The sequence below is a fragment of the Bos indicus x Bos taurus genome, chromosome 19 (genome assembly GCF_003369695.1).
Source record: "Bos indicus x Bos taurus breed Angus x Brahman F1 hybrid chromosome 19, Bos_hybrid_MaternalHap_v2.0, whole genome shotgun sequence".
NCBI classification, from domain to species: Eukaryota; Metazoa; Chordata; class Mammalia; order Artiodactyla; family Bovidae; genus Bos; species Bos indicus x Bos taurus.
The window spans coordinates 38,165,761-38,188,413 of NC_040094.1; the positions used below are offsets into that span (position 1 = coordinate 38,165,761).

Below are 22,653 nucleotides of genomic sequence, written 5' to 3' on the forward strand. Positions count from 1 at the left end.
CAGTGAGTCTGGAGGGGTTGGCAAGAGTCTCATACAGCGTCTGAGGGGTTGGCAGGAGTCTCACACAGCGTCTGAGGCAACATTAAAGATCGGGAACCAATGAAGCAGTTTTGCTCTTGCTGGGGAATTAGAGAAGGGATGAAAGTTAGGCTGAAGGAGGACAAAGAGGGTTTCTCCACGATGTGGTGGTGGGTGGGTGTGAATCTCTGGCACTGTCTTTCGGGTTCTCTGCCCCACTGTCCCCAGGAGCCCCAGACCAGCGTCAGTTACCTCCACACCTCCTATCCCATCCCGTGTGCTATAAGGAGCTTTCACGATGCCCTCTTCTTGCCAGCTCTGTGGCTCCTCCTTTACCTCTCACTTCCACCTCCTGGCCCTCTTATCCTGTCCCACCCTAATGCCCCTCATAGCAACCAGAGCTGTGCTTTCTGAGATGGAAACCTGTCTATGGCATCCCCTGCTTAATCCCCCTCAGTGGCTCCCCAGTGTTCTAAGATTAGTCCAGGTGGCTTTAATGTGTCTCTTTGTAAGCCCTTCCCTGTCTGGCCCCACTGACTCGCTCTCTGGACTCCAGGCACAGGAGTCTCCCCAGGGCCCGTGTGCTCTGTTCTCTCTCTTCAGGGCCTTTGCTGCGCTGATTCCTCTGCCAGGAAATTTCTCCTCCCCCAGCTTGTTGACTCCACTTCAGTAGGGCTTAGCCTCAGTGTCTCTTTCCTGGCAAACCTTCCCTAATCCCTGGGAGGGGACTCCCACTCACCGTTAGCATGGCACTGCGCACCATCAGGGGCTGTCTGCTGCCTCCCCGTCAAGAACTTAAGACTGTGGAAGGGTCTGCATCTCCTTATTTCCACACGCAGCATCTGGCTCTCCCCCACCAAATTAGAGGCATTTCCCCCATCAGAATGGGGGCTCTTCTGGGACAGGAATTGTGCCTCCCTCATCGGATTAGAGGCATCCTCAAGTCTGGGGCTGTATCTCCCCTCTTTGGAGGCAAGGTCCCTTAAGAGTCTGTCTCTCCCATCACAGTGGGGTTACCCAAGACCCAGGATCATTTCTAATTTTGACTCTAAATCACTGCCCCTCCCCACCACCTTCCTCACAACCCTCACAAGCTGGGAGTGGGAGACGGAAGACGCCTCCCTCCACCTCACACATAACTCTTGGCTGGGGTCCGGTTGGCCCTTCCCAGGATCCCAAGATCAGGAAGGCTTGTTTGCTGTTCTTTGTGGGAAAGCAAGCCTCCCGTGGCATTCCCTAGCAACCACAAGCTGAGCAGCTCAAACCAGCTGTCTGGCCAGCCTGGGAGAGGGGCACAGGCCCAGGGCCTGGAAGTCTGCAACTCCTGGACCAGGCAGGGCGCAAAGCCAGGCTGGTGGGAGCTGGGGCTGGGACCTGCCTGGGAGAGCCACAGGGGAGGGGCCTGCCCACCTCAGGCTGGGCCAGCCAGGCTCCTGCCAGGCCATCTGGAGCAGGACTGTGTGTGTGCGCTTGTGTGTTGGGCTGAGGGGTGCCTCCCAGGTCATGTGGGTGGCTGGGAGCTGTGGGGTTGTGACCTGGCCCTCCTAGCAAGCCTCTGGCTCCCTGGTGGTCAGTTTCACTTCTGACATCTGGTCCAGTTCATAGCTGGCCAGCTTCCTGCATGGCCATTTTCACTTTCCCTCGCCAAGGTCTGGCAGCTAAGGCCCCCCACTCTGTCTTCATCCCACTTAACTCCATGGTGACACATGTGAATTTGCTGGATTTCTGTTAAAACTTCCCCATTATGTGGGGGGAGAAAAATAGGACAGGAACTCACCGAATTGGAAATTATACCCAGGTCCCTACCACACACACACACAACCCCCTACCAACTCAAACCACGTATGTTTCCAGAAAATCTCTGTACGATTTTTCTTTCTTTGCTATTTAATGTTCATCATTTATGTTTTATGTGTAGGTTTCAGGAGGACCCAAGAAATGATTACACAGGATGCAAGGGGCAGGTGACAGGGAGGGTGACAAGGAATGTGGAGCTCACAGCTCCCAGCTGCGGGAGGGACTGGGCAAAAAGGCTCCATCTCAGCCCAAAGGGAGGCAGGAGAGGCCCCAGAACCAAACACATGCTAAAACATACTTGCAACCTCCAACCCCCTCCCCCGCTGCTGGGGAGGAAAATAAATACCTCAGACTCTGTCCCACTCCCCAAATTCACAGGTGAGGGGTCAGCAGGTGAGTTTCCTCCTCCTGTTACTGATTCAGGTCAAAGAAGTGTGGTCTATGTACAATGTCCCCAGTCCCTTATACAGGGGTGAGAGACCCCTGGGCTGGGGAGGGGGTGGCTGGCAGTGCGCACCCTGCTTGGGGCTCGTTCATGCTAAATAGAGGGGGGCCACACTCATTCCAACATCAAGCAAAACAGGCCAGGAGGGACCTCATGGCCCCTTTCTGGTACCAAGCTAGGAAAGAAACAGTCCTTTGAAGGGTCGTCTAAACTCGGAAGAGACCCTCGATGGGCCACACTCTAACTCCGTTTCTTCCTGCTGCGCTCCCACACTGGTCCACTTTTTTTCACTGCAGCCTCCAGAGCCCAGCCAAACCCGTGCTTGCAGGGAAAGGGTGGAGGGGGGAGCATTCCTCCACGTGCAGGCCCTTGGAAGGCAGGCGCCAGCTCAAGCCTCAGTCGTCCTTGGCCTGCCAAACCCGGGGGTGAGGGAAGACGGCGAGCAGAGTTCAATTCCCTTCGATGCTTCTCTGGCAGCTGCCCCAGCAGGATCCGGCCTTGGCCCAAGAGAAAGAACTCTTGGAGAGAAGCAAGATTTCTCATCCTGTGTGTGTCTCTCTGAATCTGCATGCTGCAGGTCAGGGGGGGCGGTCCTTAGTCCCCGACCCCCAAGGCTGACTCCAGGGGAAGATGCTGCCTGTGTTAGCTCCAAGTCTATGCTGGGATGGCAAATACTTACAGACTGCCACACCACAGATGTCACACTGACATACCTGAGGGGACAGGCAGAGGGAAGCCACACCCCTCGCCACAAACCCCAACCCTGACTGGGGTCAGGACAGACCAGGGGGTCAGGCCTTGGGTGAAGTACCTGCCCTTCACAGGGGCTGGATAGCTCTGGAGATGGTGAAGAGCAGATTGGGTTTGGCTGTGAGACACTTGCCAGAGGGTCGTCTGGTCCCCTCCAGCAAGCCTGAGGTCTGCGCTCCTCATTCAGGGTGAGGGGATAGCTCATCTTTGGCTTCTCCATTGCTGGAAGCTTTGGGCAAATGAATCTCTCTCTGGGCCTCATGGTCCTATACAAGGAGGGGGATAGACTAGATTTCAACCCCCTTACCAGCTCTGATAAACCTCTGAGGCTCTTCGTCTTAGGCCACAGGGGAGGAGGCAAGGGGGCTGAGAGAGGTTTAGGCCATACAGGTGCTCCCTCGTTCCCCGAGTTCACAGTGTAGTGTCCATGGCTCTGCTTCCTCAGTCTCTCCCTCTGAGTCTCTGGAGCCTTGTCATGCCCCCACCACCATCCCTGGTGTCAGCCTCCCAGATATGACAACCTGCTAAGGTGGGAGGGGCTGGCACCCCGAGAAACAGGGCGAGAAGCGAGCAGGAGGCCTGAGATGGAGAGGGGGCAGAGAGGGTGGGAGAGGCTGCAGGGGCACCTGCGGCACGAGAGGGAGAAGCAATGATTGGAGGTGGTGGGGCCACACGGGAGCAGCGACGGGGCTGTGGTTTGGGGGCCCAGCTCTGAGGCCCTGCCCAGAGGCGGGCAGCTCTGACCCGAGGGGTTGGCTGGAGCGTCAGTCGTCCGAATGTGGGGGCAGGGCAGGGGCTCCCGGGCCGGCTCACACGGGGGACGTGGCCGTGGACTCGCTGCACAGGCTCTCCACGATGTCGGCGCGCTGGATGCGGCGCAGGGCCGCAAGGAGGGTGTCGAGCGTGGCGCTGTCCTGGGCAGCCCAGCTGGCCAGCAGGGCGCGGGCTGGGCAGGCCTCGTGGGTGAAGGAGTCTATGTGCTCAGGCTGGTAACCCAACTCGCCTGCCAGATGCCGCCAGGTGTCCCCCGCAGAGCCGTTGAGCAGCTTCTCCACCTCCTCCCGCTTGGCCAGCGGCAGGCTGCTGTAGAGGCCTCCATCACCCTTGAGGGCTGCCAAGAACCCAGGGGGAGTCAGGCACTACCCACTAGACCCCCTTTCTCCCACAGTGGGTGTGGGGGCCTGGAATAAGACCCAAGAAGGGCTGAGACACTTCTCCTCTCAGTCTGGGGAGGACCCAAGAGCCTAAAAGCAGAGGAATGCCCAAGATGCAGTCCTGGATGTGGGCAGGGCAGTGGAGGCACCTGGGGGATGCTGACTCATGTCTTCTCCTCATCCTTAGCTCCAGAGCCATCCCCAGCCCCTAACTTCCCTGCCCCCGCCCCCCAGCAATTAATCAAGGCAGAGGAGACAGGACTTCTGGTCCTAGACTCAACTGCAGCAAGTGTCTGGAGCTGGGCTATGGGCCACCAATTAGGGGACATAATTAACTACTTGTTCCCCAGAAGTCCTGGGCAGGAGGCTAATTGCAGCCACTCTGCGGAGTAATTAGCTCTGGGGGACAATTAGCTTGATGAGTCTAGATGCTCCAGTTTGTCAAAGCTTCTGTTCCCAAGTCATTCCACTGCCAAGGGCCTCTGCTACCCACTCTCTCACCCCACCGCTTCCACCCAGAGGCCTGCAGCCAGCCCCTCTGCAGTCCCTCCTACAGTCTAATCTTCATGACTCCTGTTCTCCCTGCCTCAGTACCCCCCCGCCCGGCCCTGCTACTCACCCTGGCCTGCGGCAGTCTGCGTGTGGGGCTGCTGGTCATGCAGGCTCTGGCTGTCCACAGAGATGCCGCTATCGCTGTGTAGCTTTTCCCCCTCTGGTGGGGGTGTCTGGTTCACAGGTCGGCTGTTGGCTCCTTGCTTGTTCTGCTTGCAGCTGTTCCACCTGGAGCCGGAGCATAGGCCCAGTCTCAGAGCCTGAGGAGCCACACGGCCATGTGGCTAAAGTGTCTGTGCTCTGGCGCATGGGCACCAGAGGCCTGGTGGGGGCTGGTCCCTAACCCCCGCCCAGCACGGGAGGCTCTCTCATACCTGCCCTCTACATTCCTTTCCCCGGCCCACACTGGAAGCACCGTGAGGGCACAGCGGCACCCAGGGCTTGGTGTATGTGGCCGGTGTTCAGTAAATGTCCATGGGACGAATGGTGCACAAATAAATGACTTCCCAGAATTTCACTTTTCCCAATCTTTCCTTCTAAAGTACTCCCACATGTGTGCAGGCGTACGTGTGAGGATTTCCCCTGCTATTATAAGCAATAAGGAAAAACTAAAAGCAAACCAAATGTCCATCTATAGGAGATTGGTTAAATAAATTATACTCCACCCATATTATTGAATGAGCAGTTATAACTAATCAGATAATTCTATATGTTCTGAGGAAAGCTCTCCCAAGGGAGATCAGTGAAAAAGTAAGTTGCAGAATATGTAGAGTGTGATCACATTGATATTAAAAAAAAGAAAGCCAACCTGCGTGTACATATAACTATAAAAGGTTTTATACACATGTGTTTATAAATGCATAGAAAATGGCTGGAAGGGATCCATTCCAAACAGAGTCCAAAGAGGAGAGGGGTAGGTAGGACTTGGAGAGATAAAAGGAGGTTTTACGACTTTTTGCTTTACAAGACATTGGTCATCTCTGCATTATCCCAAACAACCATGTTATTTCTTTGATGATTTTTTCTAAAGAATGGAAAATGCATTTAAACATCTAAAATGCTTTCAAGTTCTTCTCCACATCCTGGATTTCTGGACATGAGTGCCATAACATCCATGTGTGACATGGGAAAGAAAGATACACACACACACACAGGTAACTGTGTGAATAAATGGGGTCCAGGGAATGAGGATGCAAGCAGCTGGTAAAAGCAGCTCTGTGTGCAGCTGGAGGCTGAGGAGTCAGGCAGGGGAGGACAGTGCGGGTGGGGAGGTGCTGACGCCAGGGCAGGACGGGCCTGCCACACCTTGAAGTAAAGACTTCAGCGTGAAGTTGATGGCAAGTGAGGATGAGCTTGGTTTGGGGCTGAGTTAAAAGAGTGTGTGCATTTTCAGGTCATGGTCGCAGCAAAGCTCTCCCTGAGGCCAAAGATCTGGCTCCCTGTCTCAGGTTCCCCCTCTCACCTCTTGAAGGCGATGTAGGCCACAAGGCCCACAACCACAGCAGCCAGGATGGAGCAATAGACAGGGATGAGGTTGTCGGCGGTACCTCGGGTCACCACAGGCTGGGAGCTGCCCATCACCGTGGTCACCACATCTGACACAGTGCTGGTTACCAGATCTTGCTCTGGAGGTACCTCGGGCTCCTGGGTGCTGGGGTCTGTGCTGTCGGAGCCCTCAGGGGGCGTGGCCCGTGTAATCCAACGTCCAGGGATCTCTGGAAGAAAAGGCTACAGGAGTGAGGACCCACTTTCCCCTGAGTCCCTCCCCTAGATCCTGACCCCCAGAGCTTTACCCCAGCCCCGGCCTTGCCCCAGGTGCTTGTATGCCCGGCGGCTACACGTACAGGTGTGGGCTGGGATTGGCTATATGACATCACGATGGTGGAGAAGACCAAGGATCTAAGAATCAACAGCCCTCGGCCCCCTTCAGCTCTGTCACTGACTTCCTGTGTGACTCTGGACCAGTTCCTTCAACTCTCAGGACCTCAATTTCCGTATCTATAGAATGGGGATATTAAAAGATAGTCTTCAAGCTCCTTTGCATCTCGGGGAAAGCTGTGACCCTATAATTCAACTCTGCCTACTCTGGGTACCCAGAAGCCTCGCCTGGAGATAAACACACAAAGAAGTAAATAAGCACTAGGATGCCTCTAGCTGGAGGCAGGCTAGCGAATGTAATTTCTCTGGCCCCAGCTTGTCCTAGTGGTCCCAGTCATCCCTGTCCTAAAGAAGGGTAAGAGTAATCAGGTGTGGCAGAGAGGTACTGTCCGATGCACTGTCCTCTGAGAGCTGACATCCAGCCTTTTTTCCAGGCTCTCGTGTCCTAGCTCTAGGCTCAGGCAGGGTGGGGAGGTGCACAGCTGGCTTGCTTCCCTCCAGCCAGTCCATGGATAGTGGCTATTTCCTGCCCTGTGTAGCCCCCATACCATCTGATCTTGCCATCCAGAGAAGACAGTGTCAGATAGCCCAAACCCAAGTGGGAAAGGATGAGGACTGCTGGTGGAGAGCAAGCCCACAGACCAGGCACTGCCCTGTCTCAGAGGAAGGAGACTGCTCTGCCACCTACTGAGGTTCTTTCATATCAGCTGGGCATTGCCAGCCCCCCTGGTAGGGGACTGAGCACTCCCTGGCAGCAGTGGGTGGTATTTTCCATTCTTTCACCCAGCTGAAGGCAGTACCTGGGGTTGTGGGCTCTGGATGACCTGGGGGTACCTGTCTGGGCAAAGTTGCTACCCCATCTATCCTCGCTTCCCACGCCTGAGGCAGGGAGGGAAAGCAGACAGGACAAGCCACTGGGGTGAAGGGCAGGGACTTTGCTCCCCAGATCTGCCCCACTCAGCCCTCAAGTTTGCCCACCCAAATTGGAGTTGAAGCTGCCTACTGGTTTCCTAGACCTCCTTGGCTCAAGGCAAAGATGCTTCAAAGGCCCCCACTTTCAGCACCTTCTGAAGAATAAGGTCCCCAGATGTGACTCTGGAATCCATCTGGCTGGCACTGGCGAGGGGGCTGCCATCTGCTGCCCTATCCCTCCCCTCCCTCATCTCAGTCCTGGGAAGGATAGGGTGGAAGAGGTGGGGCAGGGAGTGGAGGAGACACAGCCCTACCTTCTGACACGGCACTGGTTTGGGGAGGGTCTTCTCTTGCCTGGCTAGGGGACTGGGCCAGCTGGAGGGGCAACCTGACCCCCGAGGCTGAGGGTACAGCTCTGCTCAAGTGACCCGAACCCAGAGGCTGAAGGCACGGTTAGGTGGAAGGTCAGTGAATCAGGCATCACAGAGATTTAGGAGCAGAGGGGAAGAGCTGAGGGAGGGTGGGAGCCAGACCAGGCTGAAGACAGCGCTTCCAGGGCGCTTTCCCCTAGTCTCCCGAATGCCCCCCTAACAGAGGGCGAGGATGAGATCCAGATGTGACCACGTCCTCTGGCATTCCAATCCACTAAGCCCCTGGCAGGTCCTGACAGCCATTTCCGGCATAGGAGCTCTCAGACTTGGGGGGGTGGAAAGAAGGACTGGGTTACTCCTCCTAAACCCAAATTTCTTTAGTTGAGGGCTAGAGGGTCAGGTTCTGCCCCCAAGGTGGGTGAGTCACCATGTGGACACCTGAAATGTATATGCAAGGAATATACCCTGCACTGGAGGGGAGGGGGACAGCCAAACTACCACAAGTCAAATTCCATTTCCTGAAATGCTCCCCCCTGCCCTGGAGCTGACATGTAACCCTTCCGAGGGAGAAGGAGAAGAGGGGCAGGGACAAACACACCCCTTCAGGGTGGCTGGAAAAGCAGAGCAGTATCTGGAAGGAATCTGTGAATGCCCGTAAAGGCAGAGCCCACCCCTCTCCCAGCTGGCAACCTTTCTTTGCTCTAACTGCACCCCTAACTCCCACCCCCCACCAGCTGGTCCCAACTTGCCCACAGAAGCGTGCCACCCGCTGCCCGTTGCAGGCTGCTGAAACTCCCCCTGCTCTGCCCTGCGCCTGATGCTACTTGCCTGTCTCCTGGGCCAGGGCAATTGCCCCCGGAACCACCACATCCCACTGCTCCACCCCAACCCCACATCCCAGTGCAGGAAGCTTCACACACATGCTTGGCCTCAGCCCAGCTTAACAGCCCTCTCCACCCTGAGGTCCCGGCACCAGAGGATCACAGGATTTGGAAGGCCGGCACGGGTGTGTCAGAGCAGAGGCTCTCCACAGCAGGGGATCTGCCTCCCCCATCCGACTGCAGGCAGACTGAAGGCAGAGGCTGTGCTGCCCCCACCACAAAGGGGGATCTCCTGGGAACTAAGTGCTGGCAGACTGGGGCAAAGGCCAGCTCTCTCCTGTCCAACTCAGGGCTCCCAGAAGGAGGCACTTGTTGCCTGCTCAAAATGGGAGAGCCCCCTGAGGGTTAGGTCCCAAAGGGAAATAGCTACACGGGTGCCCAGTCCTAGAGCGACAGAAAGTAAAGGCAGTCAACCCCTCTCCCACGATGGATGTCACCAACCAGGGGACCAAAACAGTTCCGCCCTGGCTACCACAGGGCTTCCTCCTCCCATGCCAGGAACCGCCCATCCGACTAAGGCGGGCATACCCAGCTCCCATCCCCCCGGGGAGCTGAGGGCCCTCCACATGCACCTGCCTCATCCTCAGGCTCCCAAACCCCAAGCCTGCTGCTTTCCTTTCCTTCTCTATCCCAAAGCGCCCCTGTTCCCACAATCTCCTCAGTGTTCCCCGGGTCTCACTTCATCCTTGGCTAAACTGTAACAGTGACTTCTGACCCCTCCCCAACAAGGTGACGTGAACCAGCCCCTGTCCCTAACCTGGAAACCCTGTGACCAGTAGGAAACTGAGGTCCAGAAACCAAAGTGACCTTCTTGACATCACTCAGTAAGTGAGAGTGTGGCGGACTCCATCCTAAGTCCCAGAGCCACAGTGGGTCTCAGAGCCAAAGGGTCCCAGTTCTGGAGGGTCCTAGACCCCTTCTCCAGTTCAGAGAGTCTACCTCAGGCTCAAACATGCACTATCTGTGCTCTGGCCACAGAGGCCAACTCTCTGCCACCCACCCAGTCCCAAGCCGGCAGCCACAGATTACCAAAGCGTGGGAACCGAGTGCGGCCTGGGAGGATGCTTTCCAAACACTTAGCCCAGAGAGGCTAACAGTGGATGGGGTCCTTTGGTGGGAAAGATCAGGAGGGTGTCTGCTGGCTCGAGGCCATGGGGGCTGCCCCTGCAGGCCATGGGCGGACCCTTGTAGACCCTGCCGGCCGGGGTGGGCGCCCTCCTCACCGCGCAGCCCCGGGCTCTCACCCTCGCACTCGGCGTCGGCCCAGCGCGTGCACTCGCGCAGCTGGCGCTCCGTGTCCTCGCACACCGTGCAGGGCAGGCAGGGGTCCACGTGGTTGGCCTCGTCGGAGTACGTGCCGTCGGGGCACTCCTCGCAGACGGTGTTCTGCTTGTCCTGGCACGAGAACACGAGCCCCGAGCCCGCCTCGCACACGCGGCACGCCTCGCAGCGGCCGGTCGTCTCGTCCTGGTAATAGCCGTAGGCGCAGCGGCACACGGCGTCGTCGGCCTCCACGCAGGGCGCCGACATGCTCTGCAGTCCCACGCACTCCGTGCACGGCTTACACGGCTCCGTGGCGCTCACCACGTCCGAGAAGGTCACGCCTGAGGACAGAGGGATGTGCGGGATGGGGGTGGGGGAGCCACACCCCGAATTTAGTCGCCTGCCCTCGGGGCACTTGGGACGCTGGAGCCCCTCGGCCCACCTCGCCCCCTCATTAACACCCCCTTCTCCCGCCCGTCCCCGATTCCGGGTGTGGGAAAGCTGGGAAGGAGAAAGGGAGCCAGGAACCCCATGCTCCGGCCCCGGAAACTCTGGCCCTGAAGTCTCAAGGGGTAACACAGCTGGTGCCGGTAAATTTCTTGGCAGATTCTCTCCGAGAGTTCCCAGCATGATTAAGGAATAATCTGAGCGTGGTTCCCACCCAGCCCTTCCCCCAGGCCAGAGCTGAGCTGTGAACCCAGCCCAGGCATGGCCAGCCTTCCCAGAGAGCCTCAGCTGCCCTTCCATTTCTATCCGCACAGGCAGAGGCTCAGGTGTGGCCTGAATGGGAGTAACTAGGGTTAGATGACAAAATCTCCCACCCATGGCGCTACCCCACGCTGCTGAAGGGCTTGGCTCTAGAGGGCGGGGATGGGACTCCTGCTAAGAAAGGCACAGCGGGAGGGGTTGAAGCTAGAAGGGAAAGAGGACTTGTGTGTGTGGTCCCTCTTTGCACGAGGCAGAGAGGACCCTGGCATCCCTCCCCTTATTCTGGAGCATGAGTCAAAGGGCATGAAGGAAAAATCTCTAAGCTCACTCTTGACTCATGCGCTGGAGTAAGGGAACGGATGCCAGGGTCCTCTCTGCCTCGTGTAAAGAGTGGGTAGGCACAGAGCCAGATCTTCTTTACCCCTTCTAGCCCAGAGTGGGGAACTCCATGCCAAACTGAATCCAAGAGAATGTATCCTTGCTCCAAGGGCAGGAAGAGCACACAGTTAGGACCTGAGAACTGGGAAAAGAGGGTAGCTCAGAATGTGGAAGCAGAGGTAGCAGATTAGGATCCCAATGGAGGGAAACTGGGGCTTGCTGTGGGGTTCCTATCTTAACCTTCTCTAACGGCATCCAGACACAAGATGGAGCACAGGGTCATTATCTTGGAGGTTGGGATTAGGGCTGGAGAAGCAAAGAAGGGAAAAAGCAGAGAGAAGTCAAAGGGGCAGCAGTTGGGAGTAGGGTGGGGGTTTGGAGAGAAGAAAAGATAGAGATGGGCCTGGAGGGAGCCTTCAGTTTCTACTCACTTCTGGCAGAGCAACTCCTGTGCTTCTCTTCTTAGGCATCAAGCAGGTCTGGATTCAAAACCTGCTTCCATCACTTTATTAGCTGTGTGACTCTGGGTGTCTTACTTAACCTCTCTGAGCTTTTTTCTTTCTCTGTAAAACTGGGAATAATGTCTCTGTTCACAGGGTTGTGGTGAGGAGTAAGTGAAATTCTACCATTAAGCACTTGACACACAGCAGGGATCCTGTAACAGTTGGGCCCCTGGGGTGGGCAATGATAAATTCAGTAGCAGGGATACAGTCAAACAGAAAGGACTTCCTAGCAAAGGCAAGATGTCCGATTTATACAAGAAGCTCCTATCTTGTTGGCATGTGGCAGTGGGGTGGGTCTAGTCACATGGGAGGGAAAGGAGAGGGCCCTGCTCATGGGAAAATATAGAAAATTAGCAGCGAACTCCTAGGAGAGAGTTTTAGGGGGTGGGAAAAATGTGGTCTTTTTTGGCAGAGAATGAAGGCAGGAGCTTAATGGGTTTCCTTGTGGAAACGTTTTGAGGATAGAGGGAAAGTCCGCTGGGGTCTCCATCCCATAAAGTAGACTTTTAAAGGCAGCCTGTTAACACAGCTGGGGGAGGGGGGGAAATGTGAGAAAAGAGGAAGGGAGGGGAGTGGAGGGAGCAAGCGGGATTTCTGAGCTGCCTCTCTGCTCCTGTCTCCTCTCCCCTTCCCTGGAGATGCCCTCTCTCAGCCTCCTGTATCCCAGCCCTTGCTTTGACAGAAGGATTAGGGTCCCATCTTGGGAGACTTGCTGTCCAAAGAGAAGAGGTCCTGGGTAAGAGTCTAGGAAATGAGAGGAAAACATGGGAGATTCCAGGGCAGCTGTGATTGGCTAGTCCTGCCCTGGGATGGAAACCCTGTTAGGCCAGGGCCAGGGGAGGTACCCAGATGGCAAGGTAGCAAAGGGATGTCTAGCCTTCCCTACCTGGCATCCCTCTGCTGGGGGATGGAGTTACAGGATCCACAAGCACAGAAATAGGAAAGCTGTGTTTGGGATACCAAGGAGTTGGGGTTGCCTGAAGGAGAGATACGCTGTGTGCAGTGTGGTGCCTGGAGGTGGTGGTGGCGGCGGTGGCAAGACATTCAAGGTAAGACCGGCGGATTCAGAGTTCCCAGTTCCTACACCCTGGTTCCCAACATGATTAAAGAACAATCTGAGTAGAGTTCCCACTGGCCCCCAGGTGGGCACTGAGTGCCAGGTAGAAGGCAGGACCTAACTGTCCTCAGGAAAGATTTCCAGACAGAGTCAGGAAAAGGGTTCATGGCCTGAAAGCACCTGGTGGGAGGGCATCCATCAGAGATGAGACAAGGGCACAGAATTTCAGATCACAGACCCACCACCTCATCCAGCACCTCTGGAAGATGGGGTTCTCTCCCCTCCTCAAGGAAATCCCAGGTAGGAATGGCCACAGTGCCCCTCCCCGCTGTTGCACCCAACATAGCTCCCCAGTAAGGACATCCTTGTAATGCTCCAACCCCCATCCCTGTTGCCTGGGGAAAACTCTGTTTCCTCTGTCAGAACTGAAGTACAGTTGCCCTGGGGAGCAGTGGCGGGGATGCGGGGCGGGGGGTTGGGTAGTGGGAGGTGCTGGGGGCTGATGGGGGGTGGTAGCCACACCCTCCCAGGATCCCCCAAGGTCAGTCTCCAGGGTAGCTAGGATTTGATCCTCTTCCCCTCCCCCCAAATGCGCCGAGGGTAAGTGGCAGCCATTGATTTTGCAGCGCAGATGATATTTTTAGCTGATCTTAGCATCAGCTACTCCTCCCACCTAGCCACACTCTTCTACTAGGCCTCTCTACTTGGGGGCTGGGAACGGGCACCCCCTGGGCATCCCCCATCATGCCCCCCTTCTGCCTCTGCATACTTCCCTCATCCATTCTGAGCTGCCCCTCTCTGTCTCCTATGCTGGGTCAGACTCACTTCTGGCACCCATGCAGTGGTGGGCAGGAGTTCCTGCCAGGACCCAGAGCGCCTGTAAGGCCTCTACTGGGCATGCCCGCCAGTCCCCTTGCCCTCCCTTCCATTCTGCTCTCCTTCCCCCACCGGACACTTTCTACTTACTGTCCAGGCAGGGTTCACACACGGTCTGGTTGGCTCCACAAGGCTGGGCCACACCCTCGCCCAGGTTGCAGGCTTTGCAGCACTCTCCGCTGTGGGTGTACAGGCCCGTGAGGCATGCTTCCTTGGCACCTCCAAGGGACACCTGGATGGGGGAAGATGAAGAAGGTCAGACTGGCAAGAGCAAGGAGACAGGATGTATTCCGAGGGAGCAAACACCCCTTTCTGAAGCCTTCTATTGGAACCACCTGGTCTGGGATGAGCTCACCAGGGAGGCATATGGCACTTGAAAGCTGACAGGGAAGAAAGGCAGGGGGACAGCACACCCCTGCAGGCTGCTGGGTTGTGAGATCAAGAGCCTCAGATGCTGACCTTCTGCAAAGTTCACCTTGGGGTTACAGTAACTCCTGGAATCCCAAGGACACACCATGTGGGGAGGGTAACCTGAGGACCAGCAGAGGGCCTTTGGGCTGCGGTCAGGAACCAGCAGGCGAGTTGCAGCTTGCTCAGGGCTCCCAGCCAAGGGGGCAACTTGAAGCTGAAATCTAGCCCAAATGACACTTGCTAAGCTGTACACCTGCAGGGATGCGTCTACCCTGAGGGGAATCTTTTTCTAAGAAAGGCTAGCAGAGCTCTACTCTCGGTCCTTAATCCTACCGTTCCATATATTAAGTATCAAATGGGAGGTGTCTGTACCCAAGACCAGAAGGCAGAGGGATGGGACCTTGGGTTCAAATCCTGACTCTGCTCTGGGAATTCTGATCTGCTCATTTCCCTCTGAGTTTTCATCTCTCTGGAAAGATAAGAGATGGAGACAGCTCAGGGCCCACAGCCAATCATCAGGACTCTGGTGCAAAGACGGGGGAAAAGGACGCCTGTTACCAATGATGAGAAAGTGGCTGCTCTCACCACCCAGCAGCCCTGCTCCCCCAGGGTTTGATTTCCAGCCACCAGCCCTTTTCTCCCTGCCCCCATACAGTCAGTGGGAACAACACTGGAAACAGCGGAAAAGGGAGTCAGATTCTTGCTGCCGAGGCATCTTTGCTCATGGATGGAATGATTTAGCACCCGATTCCCTAGAGGGAGGGGCTGCTGGCAGATTGCTTTATATTTCTGTTCCTTGAAAAAAAGCTTAACGTCTAATAAAACTCCACAGCCTGTTTCCCTGGCTCCAGACCACACAGTTCCCATTTGATGCTCAGAGGAAGTATGGACTCTTGGGTCATGGGACTAGAGAGGAGCCGTAAGGATCATTTGGGCATTCCTTGCTTCCACATTGGCCAGAATGGCTCCCAATACTCCTTTCCCTTCAGTCCTTCCAACTGTCCTGAGGTCTCACTAGGGTTCAGGGGAGGCAGGGGGATAGATAGGTTGGATCAGTCTAGGAGGCAGCCTGCAGTCCTCCAGAGACTGGTGGGGAGGATACAGGCAGCACAGGAGGGGAACCTTGGGTGTTGCCACCATCCACTCCCAGGTGGCAGGAACACAGTGCTGGGAACATCTGCAGACCAGAAGCCTTGGCCTGGGGAGAGGGTAGTCCCAGATGCAGGCTTTCCCCCAGGAGGTGAGCAAGATTCCAGAAGGGTCTGTATGGATTTCTTTTCATCCTTCAGTGTTCTGCTTAATGGCAGTTCATCAGGGAACTGGTTCTGTGGCCCCAGTCTCTGCTTCATCAGGCAGAGCTGCCCTGTCACATGTCCTCCCTGTTCACTCCTGTCTGCTCTGACACTCTACAGAGTCCCCCACTGGACTGTCAGCTCCCTGAGGCCAAGGACTCTGGTTGCCTCAGTGCCTGTGATGGTACCTGGCACATATTAGGGACCCAGCATGTATATTTAGGGAATATTTAAGAACATAATATTATACAGCCTCAATTAACTAGCACTTCAGGGACTGACTTTCTGGGTAGCTGAGTTTCCGGGAAATCATGGCTTTGCTGTTCTCACCTAATGTTTCTCACTTTAACCATGGAGGCTGCACCTTCCTCCTTCTCTGGAACATGCCTTCACGGTTTCCCCATGACTCAGGGACTCAATATTTACATCAACAAGTATTCCAGGATGCAATGCAGTGAAGCCCTGTGCTTTTTATCCCAGAGTAACACACTTTTGTCTCTTTGAGTTCCCCTGTCAGCGTTTCTTCAGTTCTGCCTGCTCCCTTCCTGTCAGGATATCAGTTGTCAATTCTCGCTGCTACTAGTGGGACCTAAGCAGCCCCTCCCCCGTTCTAATTTCTGGTGGCTCAGTGGTAAAGAATCCCCTTGCCACTGCAGGAGACGTAGGTTCGATTCTTGGGTCAGGAAGATCTCCTGGAGAAGGAAATGTTAACCCACTCCAGTATTCTTGCCTGGGAAATCCTATGGACAGAGGAGCCTGGCCGACTTCAGGGAAGATGGCTACAGTCCATGGGATAGCAAAAGAGCTTGACACAACTTAGTGACTGAACAACAACAAATTCAATCTTTAGAAAATATGTAACTAGCCCTGGGAAGAAGGTATATAAATCGAGTGTAAGCAGGATCTGATCTAGCAGAGGGCAATACTCAGAGTAAAAAGTCTACCTTCCTCCTCTGCTGCCTTCACTGCTCTGAGTACTGGCTCACGGCTTACAAGCTGGCTGACCTGTGACAGGTTTGGAATTTCTCTGTGCCTTAGTTTCTTTGTCATTAGGTAACCATGACAGTTTCTGCCTCTCAGGGTTGCTGGAGGCAGTAAATAAATGAGTATGGTGTTTATTCACTTTGGGACCTCTCTTTTCTCTTTTCCAAGGTCCTTTGTGGCTTTTGGCTGTGTTCCAGTTAGTTGAGGCTGGTAGAGAGAACTGGGCTCCAGATAGCTGAGGGGGTCTGTCTGTGGCAGTCATGGGCAGAGGGGCAGCCTCATGCAAGCCCCTCTTCTGGAAGCCTCCTCTCCCTGTGGCAGCCTGTGGTCCTCTGTCTTCTCCAGAGTCTTCCGTTTGGAATCCAGGCCACATAATTAGTAACCATGTGTTTCCTAAACTTGTTTTGTTTTCTATTTCAAAACATTCCATTTCTGCTACTTAATAGTATGCTGCTGCTGCTAAGTCGCTTCAGTCCTGTCCGACTCTGGGTATCAATTCTCAATCTCTCTAAGCCTCAATTTCCGCCCCCCCCTAAAATGCTGGATTGATGATATCTACTGCCCAAGTTTGCTTTGAAAATTAAATGAAATAAGGTATGTAACTCTGCCTGGTGCATAATAGGAGTTCAATAAATGTTGGTTACCAAAGAAATGTTTTGTCTTATAGAGAGTGAGCTGCTGAGCCTAAGGGGTAGGTAGTGGGAGAGGAGAATTCAGCCATCCCCAAACAGGGGAAACCATCTCAGAGTAGGGGGCAGGATAAAAATGGAGAGAGATTTACCCACCAAGAGGAGTCTGAAGAGGGTATGCAGGCCAAAGGAGGCTGGAGAACAGCTCTGTTTAAAGTTAACTAACTCAAATATTTACTGAGCACTAAACTAAGAGTTTCCAATGAAACAGGGTCCCTGATTCGTGGCAGGAGTCACAGTGCCATGAGGGAGAGGAAATATCACCTCAAACAGTTGTTCCAGAAGCTGATGAGGAAGGCTTGAGGGACAGACGTGGAAACTGAGGCCGTCAGAGGTCATCCTGCTAAGTGGCCAGGAAGCACTAACCCAACTACACCATCTATCGGTCCAAGGCCGGCAATCCTGGGAAGTGGGGTGGGTGTCACTAGGACTCAGGCTAATTGTTCCAAAATGAGCAATTTACCAAAATGATAGACACATTTGCTTGAAATTAACATTTATTATACTTACTCATTCCATTTTCGAGAATGTTTGCAAATCTTTTTTTTTCCATGTCAAGGCTTTCAAGAAACTAAGGTGCAAATATGCTTAGGTGAACTGACTTTTAATAATCAATTTAAAAAAACTGGACAAAACAGAAAACACACCAAAATAGCTGAAAGAATTTGAAACTATAGGAAGGCTTCACGGTGATGAGTCCTAACTATTCACAATAGCTTCAGCAAAGGGTTCCTTAGGTGAATGGAGCCATTGGCTGGGTGAAGAGGTTGGAGAGTTTTCAAATATGGGAAGGGTCTTTTGAGACCAATGCAAACCCTGAGGAGGCACTGGCACATGCCCCCCTCCCATCCCTTGAAACAGGGGTGGAGTTTGAGGGGGAAAACAAGATCTAATTACTGAGGAGGATGCTGCAGGAAGACTCTGAAAGGGAGCAGGGCTCTGAGTGGGGGGAGTGAAGGGGCTCAGCTACACATCTGCGGTGCCAAGGGCACAGGACAGAGTCTAATCTCCAGGTCTAGTGGTGGTTCAGGGCCACGTGTCCTCCCGTGATTTGGAAGGCTGGGCAGGGGAGTGTGCCTGGCATAAGGAGGAAAGAGTAAACTCCAAGCCAGGAATCCGGGGTTCCAACAAGGGCGCCACTACATACTAACTGGGGGAACCTGGTTTCCTTTCTGAAGGCCTGAGAGGTTCAGCTTTCTCAACTGTAAAATGGGAATAACTAGATTTGCTCTGCTGGGACAGGAGAAATTACCCAGGGCAGTGCGTGGCACACGGTAGGCACTCAACCAATTTTGTTATTCCCACCTCCGCGCCTCCCACCCCAGGGAAGAATCTAGGCGCGTGAACGCGACCCGGCTGGTACAGCAGGGCGGGGACCCCTTCCCTGCTGGGGTCTCCTCCCCCACCCGCTCCTGTCCTCGCGTTTGCTGTCCTAGTTGCGTCCCTATTAGGCGCATTAGCCAGCCGGCGGCTCCGGTTACAGACGTCTGAATGACAAAGTGCCTCCATTACCGGCGCGGCCCGTCAGTCGACCCGCCGAGATGCGCTCCGGTTTCAGCACTCTCTCGCCGCGGCCCAGGAAGAAACTCGGACCGCTGCGGTGCGCAGGGCCAGCCCGTAGACAGCAGCCCTGCGGCGAGGCAGGGGCGAGAGCCGCAGGGGTGCGGGCGGCAGATTCTGTGCGGGTCCACCTTCCCGAGCCCCCGGGCCCTCCACCCCCTGCTCCCTTCCTTCCTCGCCTTTTCTCTATTCGGGGGACACTCTCCAGCCCAAAACCCGAGCCCACGCCCTCGCCCCTCCGGAATCCGCACTACTGGCTGCCGCAATCCCCGCACCTGGCCACCCGCCTCGACCCCCGCCCTCCGCCCGGGGGAGGCTTCTCTAACCCGCGGTGTGAATGCGCAGACGTGCCCGCAGTCACTCCCAAATCCCCAGACGCAGCCACAGGTACTGACCGCCCCGGGGGGCTGTGCTGAGCTTCGGGGATGGGTCTCTGCCCATCCCAGCCCCCATATTCCCGCCCGCTTGCCGCCGAGACGTGCAGCTCTTCTCCGGAGCTGGGACGCCGGGCTGCCCCGTAAGACGTACGGGAGGTACCGAGCTGGCAGTCAGGTGAGGGGCAGTCTCCCTAAGATTCTGGCTCAACTCGCTTGTGGGACCTTCCTTGACCAATTGGTTAAAACTCTCAGAGCCTCAGTCTCCTTGTCTGTAAAATGGGGGGTTGGGGGCTCAGTGCTCAGAGATGAAGACGGCAGGGAGAGTGAGGACATCTCCATTGCAGAACCTTCCAGGGCACTCCCTTCACGGCCACACATCGGGTCCTGAATGTCCTGTCAGATCTACCGGGCGGACCTCGACGCTTTGTAAGACCCGCAGTTTCTTCGCCGAGATGTCTGAGAGCCTCTATCTTGTTCCGAGCCGGGAGTCTTTCACCGAAAGCTGGGCGGGGGGCGGGCAGAACCCCGATCCCCCCACCCCCGCCGTTCGCGGAAACGTAGCGAACGGTCTGGGCGGCGCTGCGGCAGGTTGACTTCACAGGGGGTCCGGGTGGCGGGTGAAGCGCTCAGTCCCGGTCGCGCCAGTAGCCGCGATCGCGCAGCCTTCGCGCCGCAGCGCCCCCTGCCGGCAGCCCTCGCCGGCGCGCCCCCTCGGCGGCGCACTGCCTAGACCTTCCCGGCTTTGCGAGTCCCGCCTCTCTGCACCCCAAGAAGTGGCAGCGGCCAGAACCCGTCAGACGACGCCTGCTTCGTCCCATCCAGTCCGCAGCTCTGCTTCTAACCGCGAGAATAAGTGCGTAGCGGGAGCCCGCCGGTCGCTGGGGAACCGGGGAGGCGGGTTCGCCCTGGCGAGGTGGGCACTCCTTTCCCAGCCTCGGACCCCAAACCACAATTCCCCGACCCCGCGAGGAAGAGCGCGCGACACATGCGGGAAGAGTCTGTCTCTGCTCTCTCTTCTCGTCCCACTGTCTCTCGGCGGACAGGCGAGGCCCAGACCACTCAGGGTCTTCTCTCCCTACTCCGTCCTCTTTCCTTTTGCTTCCCTCTCTCCACCTCCCTCACCAGCGTCTCTTCTGCCCTGCCTAACCCACTTCTCCCCCTTCAACAGAGCCCCGCTCCCCGAACCTCTCCCTCCCACGCCCCTCCCCCCACCCCATTGTCTGGCTGGTCTTCATTGTCCGATGCCCGGTCCCCTTGCCTCCAGTCCCTCCATCCTCCTCCCACACAATTCTTATCTCCTCGTCTCCGGTTCCCCACCCCAGCCACTCTCGCCCCTCACTTTTCTAGTTCCTGTCCCATTCCTCGTCCTTCTCTAGCCTGGGTTCCGTCCCACGACTCTCCAGAGATCAAGATGCTCAGAGGGAAAGTCGCCTCGAGATCCCGCATTCAAGCGCCCTCTTCCGAAGAACCCAGGCATCCGAGAGCCCCACGACTCTCTCCTGAGAGACCCCTCCCAGCTCCTCCACACACACCTCCTATGGCACACGAGGACCTGCTTCCGTGCGCCCCTCTTCTCCGAATCTTTACCTTAAATCTCAGAGTCGCCTCTTCACTGTGAGAACCTGAGACGCTCCTCCGTGGATACTGGCATCGGAGCTCCTCTCTCGCCATCCACCCCCCAACCCCAGCATCTGGGACCCCAACGCTCTTTTCTGTTTCTCCTCAGGGAAACCTGGACTCATCGAGGTTTCGGTCCCGGGAAAGAGAGCTAGCTCCCCTTCAGTTAGCACTCACCCCCAGGAGCAGCAGCAGCAGCAGCAGCAGGCGCGGCCCGTCCATGGCGCGGCCGGCGGCACCTGACCCCATCGGCCGCCTCCCGCGGCAGCGCTCGGCTTTCAGTTCAGCCCGCTCCGCGGACCGATAGGGCTGCGCTGTGCAGCGCTCCAGCGCCAGCCCCTCAGAGCTGGCGGAGGCTCGGCTCCCTCTGGCTGCCGGCGGGAGGGGCTAGGAGAAGCCAGTGCGGCGGCCCCGCCCTCTCCCCGCCCAGCCCGCCCACCCCCGGAACAGCGCCCGCCCTCCCCACGGTCTCCTGGAGAGGAGAGGCGGAAAGGGACATCGGGCAGGGAGCCGCGCCCGTGCGCCCCGCTGCCTCTTCTCCGCGCCCCGCCCTCAAAGCTTATCCCTGACCTGGTACCCGGCGCCCGACCCGCGCTGCTACACGTCCGTCCCGGATTCTGTGGGCTTGGGTTCCCTCTCTTGCGCATCTTTCCCTGCCTCTGGCTTCAGCTTCTTCCCCGGTGCCCTGCTCCCCACCCAGCCGTTATCAGCAGTAATGCTCACTGCCCGCCCCTCCTTTCATTTCCCGGTCTATATCCAAGCCCTCCTCTGCCCTTTCCCAGTGCGGGGTTCTCTCTGCAAAGGCCTAGGGAAAGGAGGGAGAGAGGTGGCAAGTGGTCTGACACGGACCACAGACAGCGGGGACGTTCAAGGAGGAGACCATCCCGACATCATTTGAATTCTCAAAAGACGGGTCTGAAGCGATCCCAGGTGTGCACACAGACAAAAAGGAATACACACTCCCAAGGTTACATACATATGTGCTTATGCAGTCTCCTATGCCCCCGCCATCCTCACGCAGTCCTGTGGACCGGCGCCTTCTGCCCACGCCTGTGCACCTCCACACATGCACATTCATCCTCCGTGTGCTCATAACATTCAAACACACGTCCTCACGTACACACTCACATGTACATGTGTTCGTGTGCAGTCATCTCCATGAAAGCCCTCATATGTATAGTCTCTCACACAGTGCACACACACACAGAGATATGAACACATAGATGTATCCTCAACCATTTGCCTTCATTAGACTGTGTTTCCATAAGCTGATGAGCTCCCTGGAGGCAGGGACTATAGTTTCTTATCTGAATGCCTAGTACACAGTAGGTGTTCCATAAAGGTCTGCAGAAAGAATAAAAGAGTTGAATGGACTCACATCCATGTACCCATCCATGTACATTTCCAGGACCATACTCACCATGCTCTAGAAAACTTGGAAGTTTCAAATTATAGGCCCTGGCAACCCCAGGAGTTTGCCACCAGTCTTTTGGCAGGAAGCACTCCCACCTCCACCTTGATGGTCACCCCCACCTTGCCTGTCCCCACCCTTTCCTGGTTCCCAGACAGCCCTGGAGCACAGAGTTGTAGGGGGCAAGTCTATAAAGCTCATCTTCTCACCCTGAACTTGGCCAGGTGTGGACCTCAGTTTTAACTTTGAAAAAATAGCCTTACAAGAAGAAGGGAGAGATTAAGACACTTGTGCTGAGGGCAAGCTTACTACTGGTAGGTGATTTCCCAGTTAAATCGTTCATTTGTGGGAGTAAAAATTCTGCCCTGTGAGTTTCTTTCCTGGGTAACCAACAAAATCCAGTGGATATCCCCAGAAAGGACAGGTAGACGTCAATCACTGTGGCCTTGACCGTGAATGTGAATAAGCTACCTCCCACGGCTGGGCAGAAGACACCAGGCAGCCATCCCCTCTTCAGAAATCCCTGAGGATCCCTCCCCCCAGACAGGGGTTGCCTCTAAGCTGTCTCCTCCTGCTGCTTTTAGAGCCCTGCCTTGCCTCTCAGCTGAATTCATGGAAGGCAGGAAGGAGCAACATTAGTACTAAGAGCAGCACTGAGCAGCTTACTACCAAGGGTATCGGCAGTATGGCATTAATTTAAATACTTCTGTTATTAATTTATGATCCTGGTTACTATTATTGCCAAGGTTATCCATCTCAACACAATTTA

General features: G+C 55.8%; 1 protein-coding gene across 1 annotated transcript; it reads right to left on the bottom strand.

The window, feature by feature from the left end:
• Positions 1 to 1,882: 1,882 nt before the first annotated feature.
• Positions 1,883 to 20,845, bottom strand: NGFR (nerve growth factor receptor). The gene is made up of 6 exons (XM_027518099.1): positions 20,651 to 20,845; positions 13,634 to 13,775; positions 10,003 to 10,362; positions 6,179 to 6,431; positions 4,784 to 4,944; positions 1,883 to 4,121 (listed from the first exon to the last, which is right to left on the bottom strand). The coding sequence occupies exons 1-6, from the start codon at positions 20,720 to 20,722 to the stop codon at positions 3,820 to 3,822; spliced, it is 1,290 nt and encodes a 429-aa protein (XP_027373900.1). The 5' UTR covers positions 20,723 to 20,845; the 3' UTR covers positions 1,883 to 3,819.
• Positions 20,846 to 22,653: the final 1,808 nt, after the last annotated feature.

Bases quoted from the DNA above. Each gene is read 5' to 3' on its own strand.
- NGFR (XM_027518099.1), bottom strand. From the start codon at position 20,722: ATGGGGTCAGGTGCCGCCGGCCGCGCCATGGACGGGCCGCGCCTGCTG. The intron at 6,432-10,002 runs GTGAGAGCCCGG...CTTTTCTTCCAG, and splicing joins GGCCGACGCCGAGTGCGAGG to AGATCCCTGGACGTTGGATT. The intron at 4,122-4,783 runs GTGAGTAGCAGG...GGTTCTTGGCAG, and splicing joins GCAGACTGCCGCAGGCCAGG to CCCTCAAGGGTGATGGAGGC.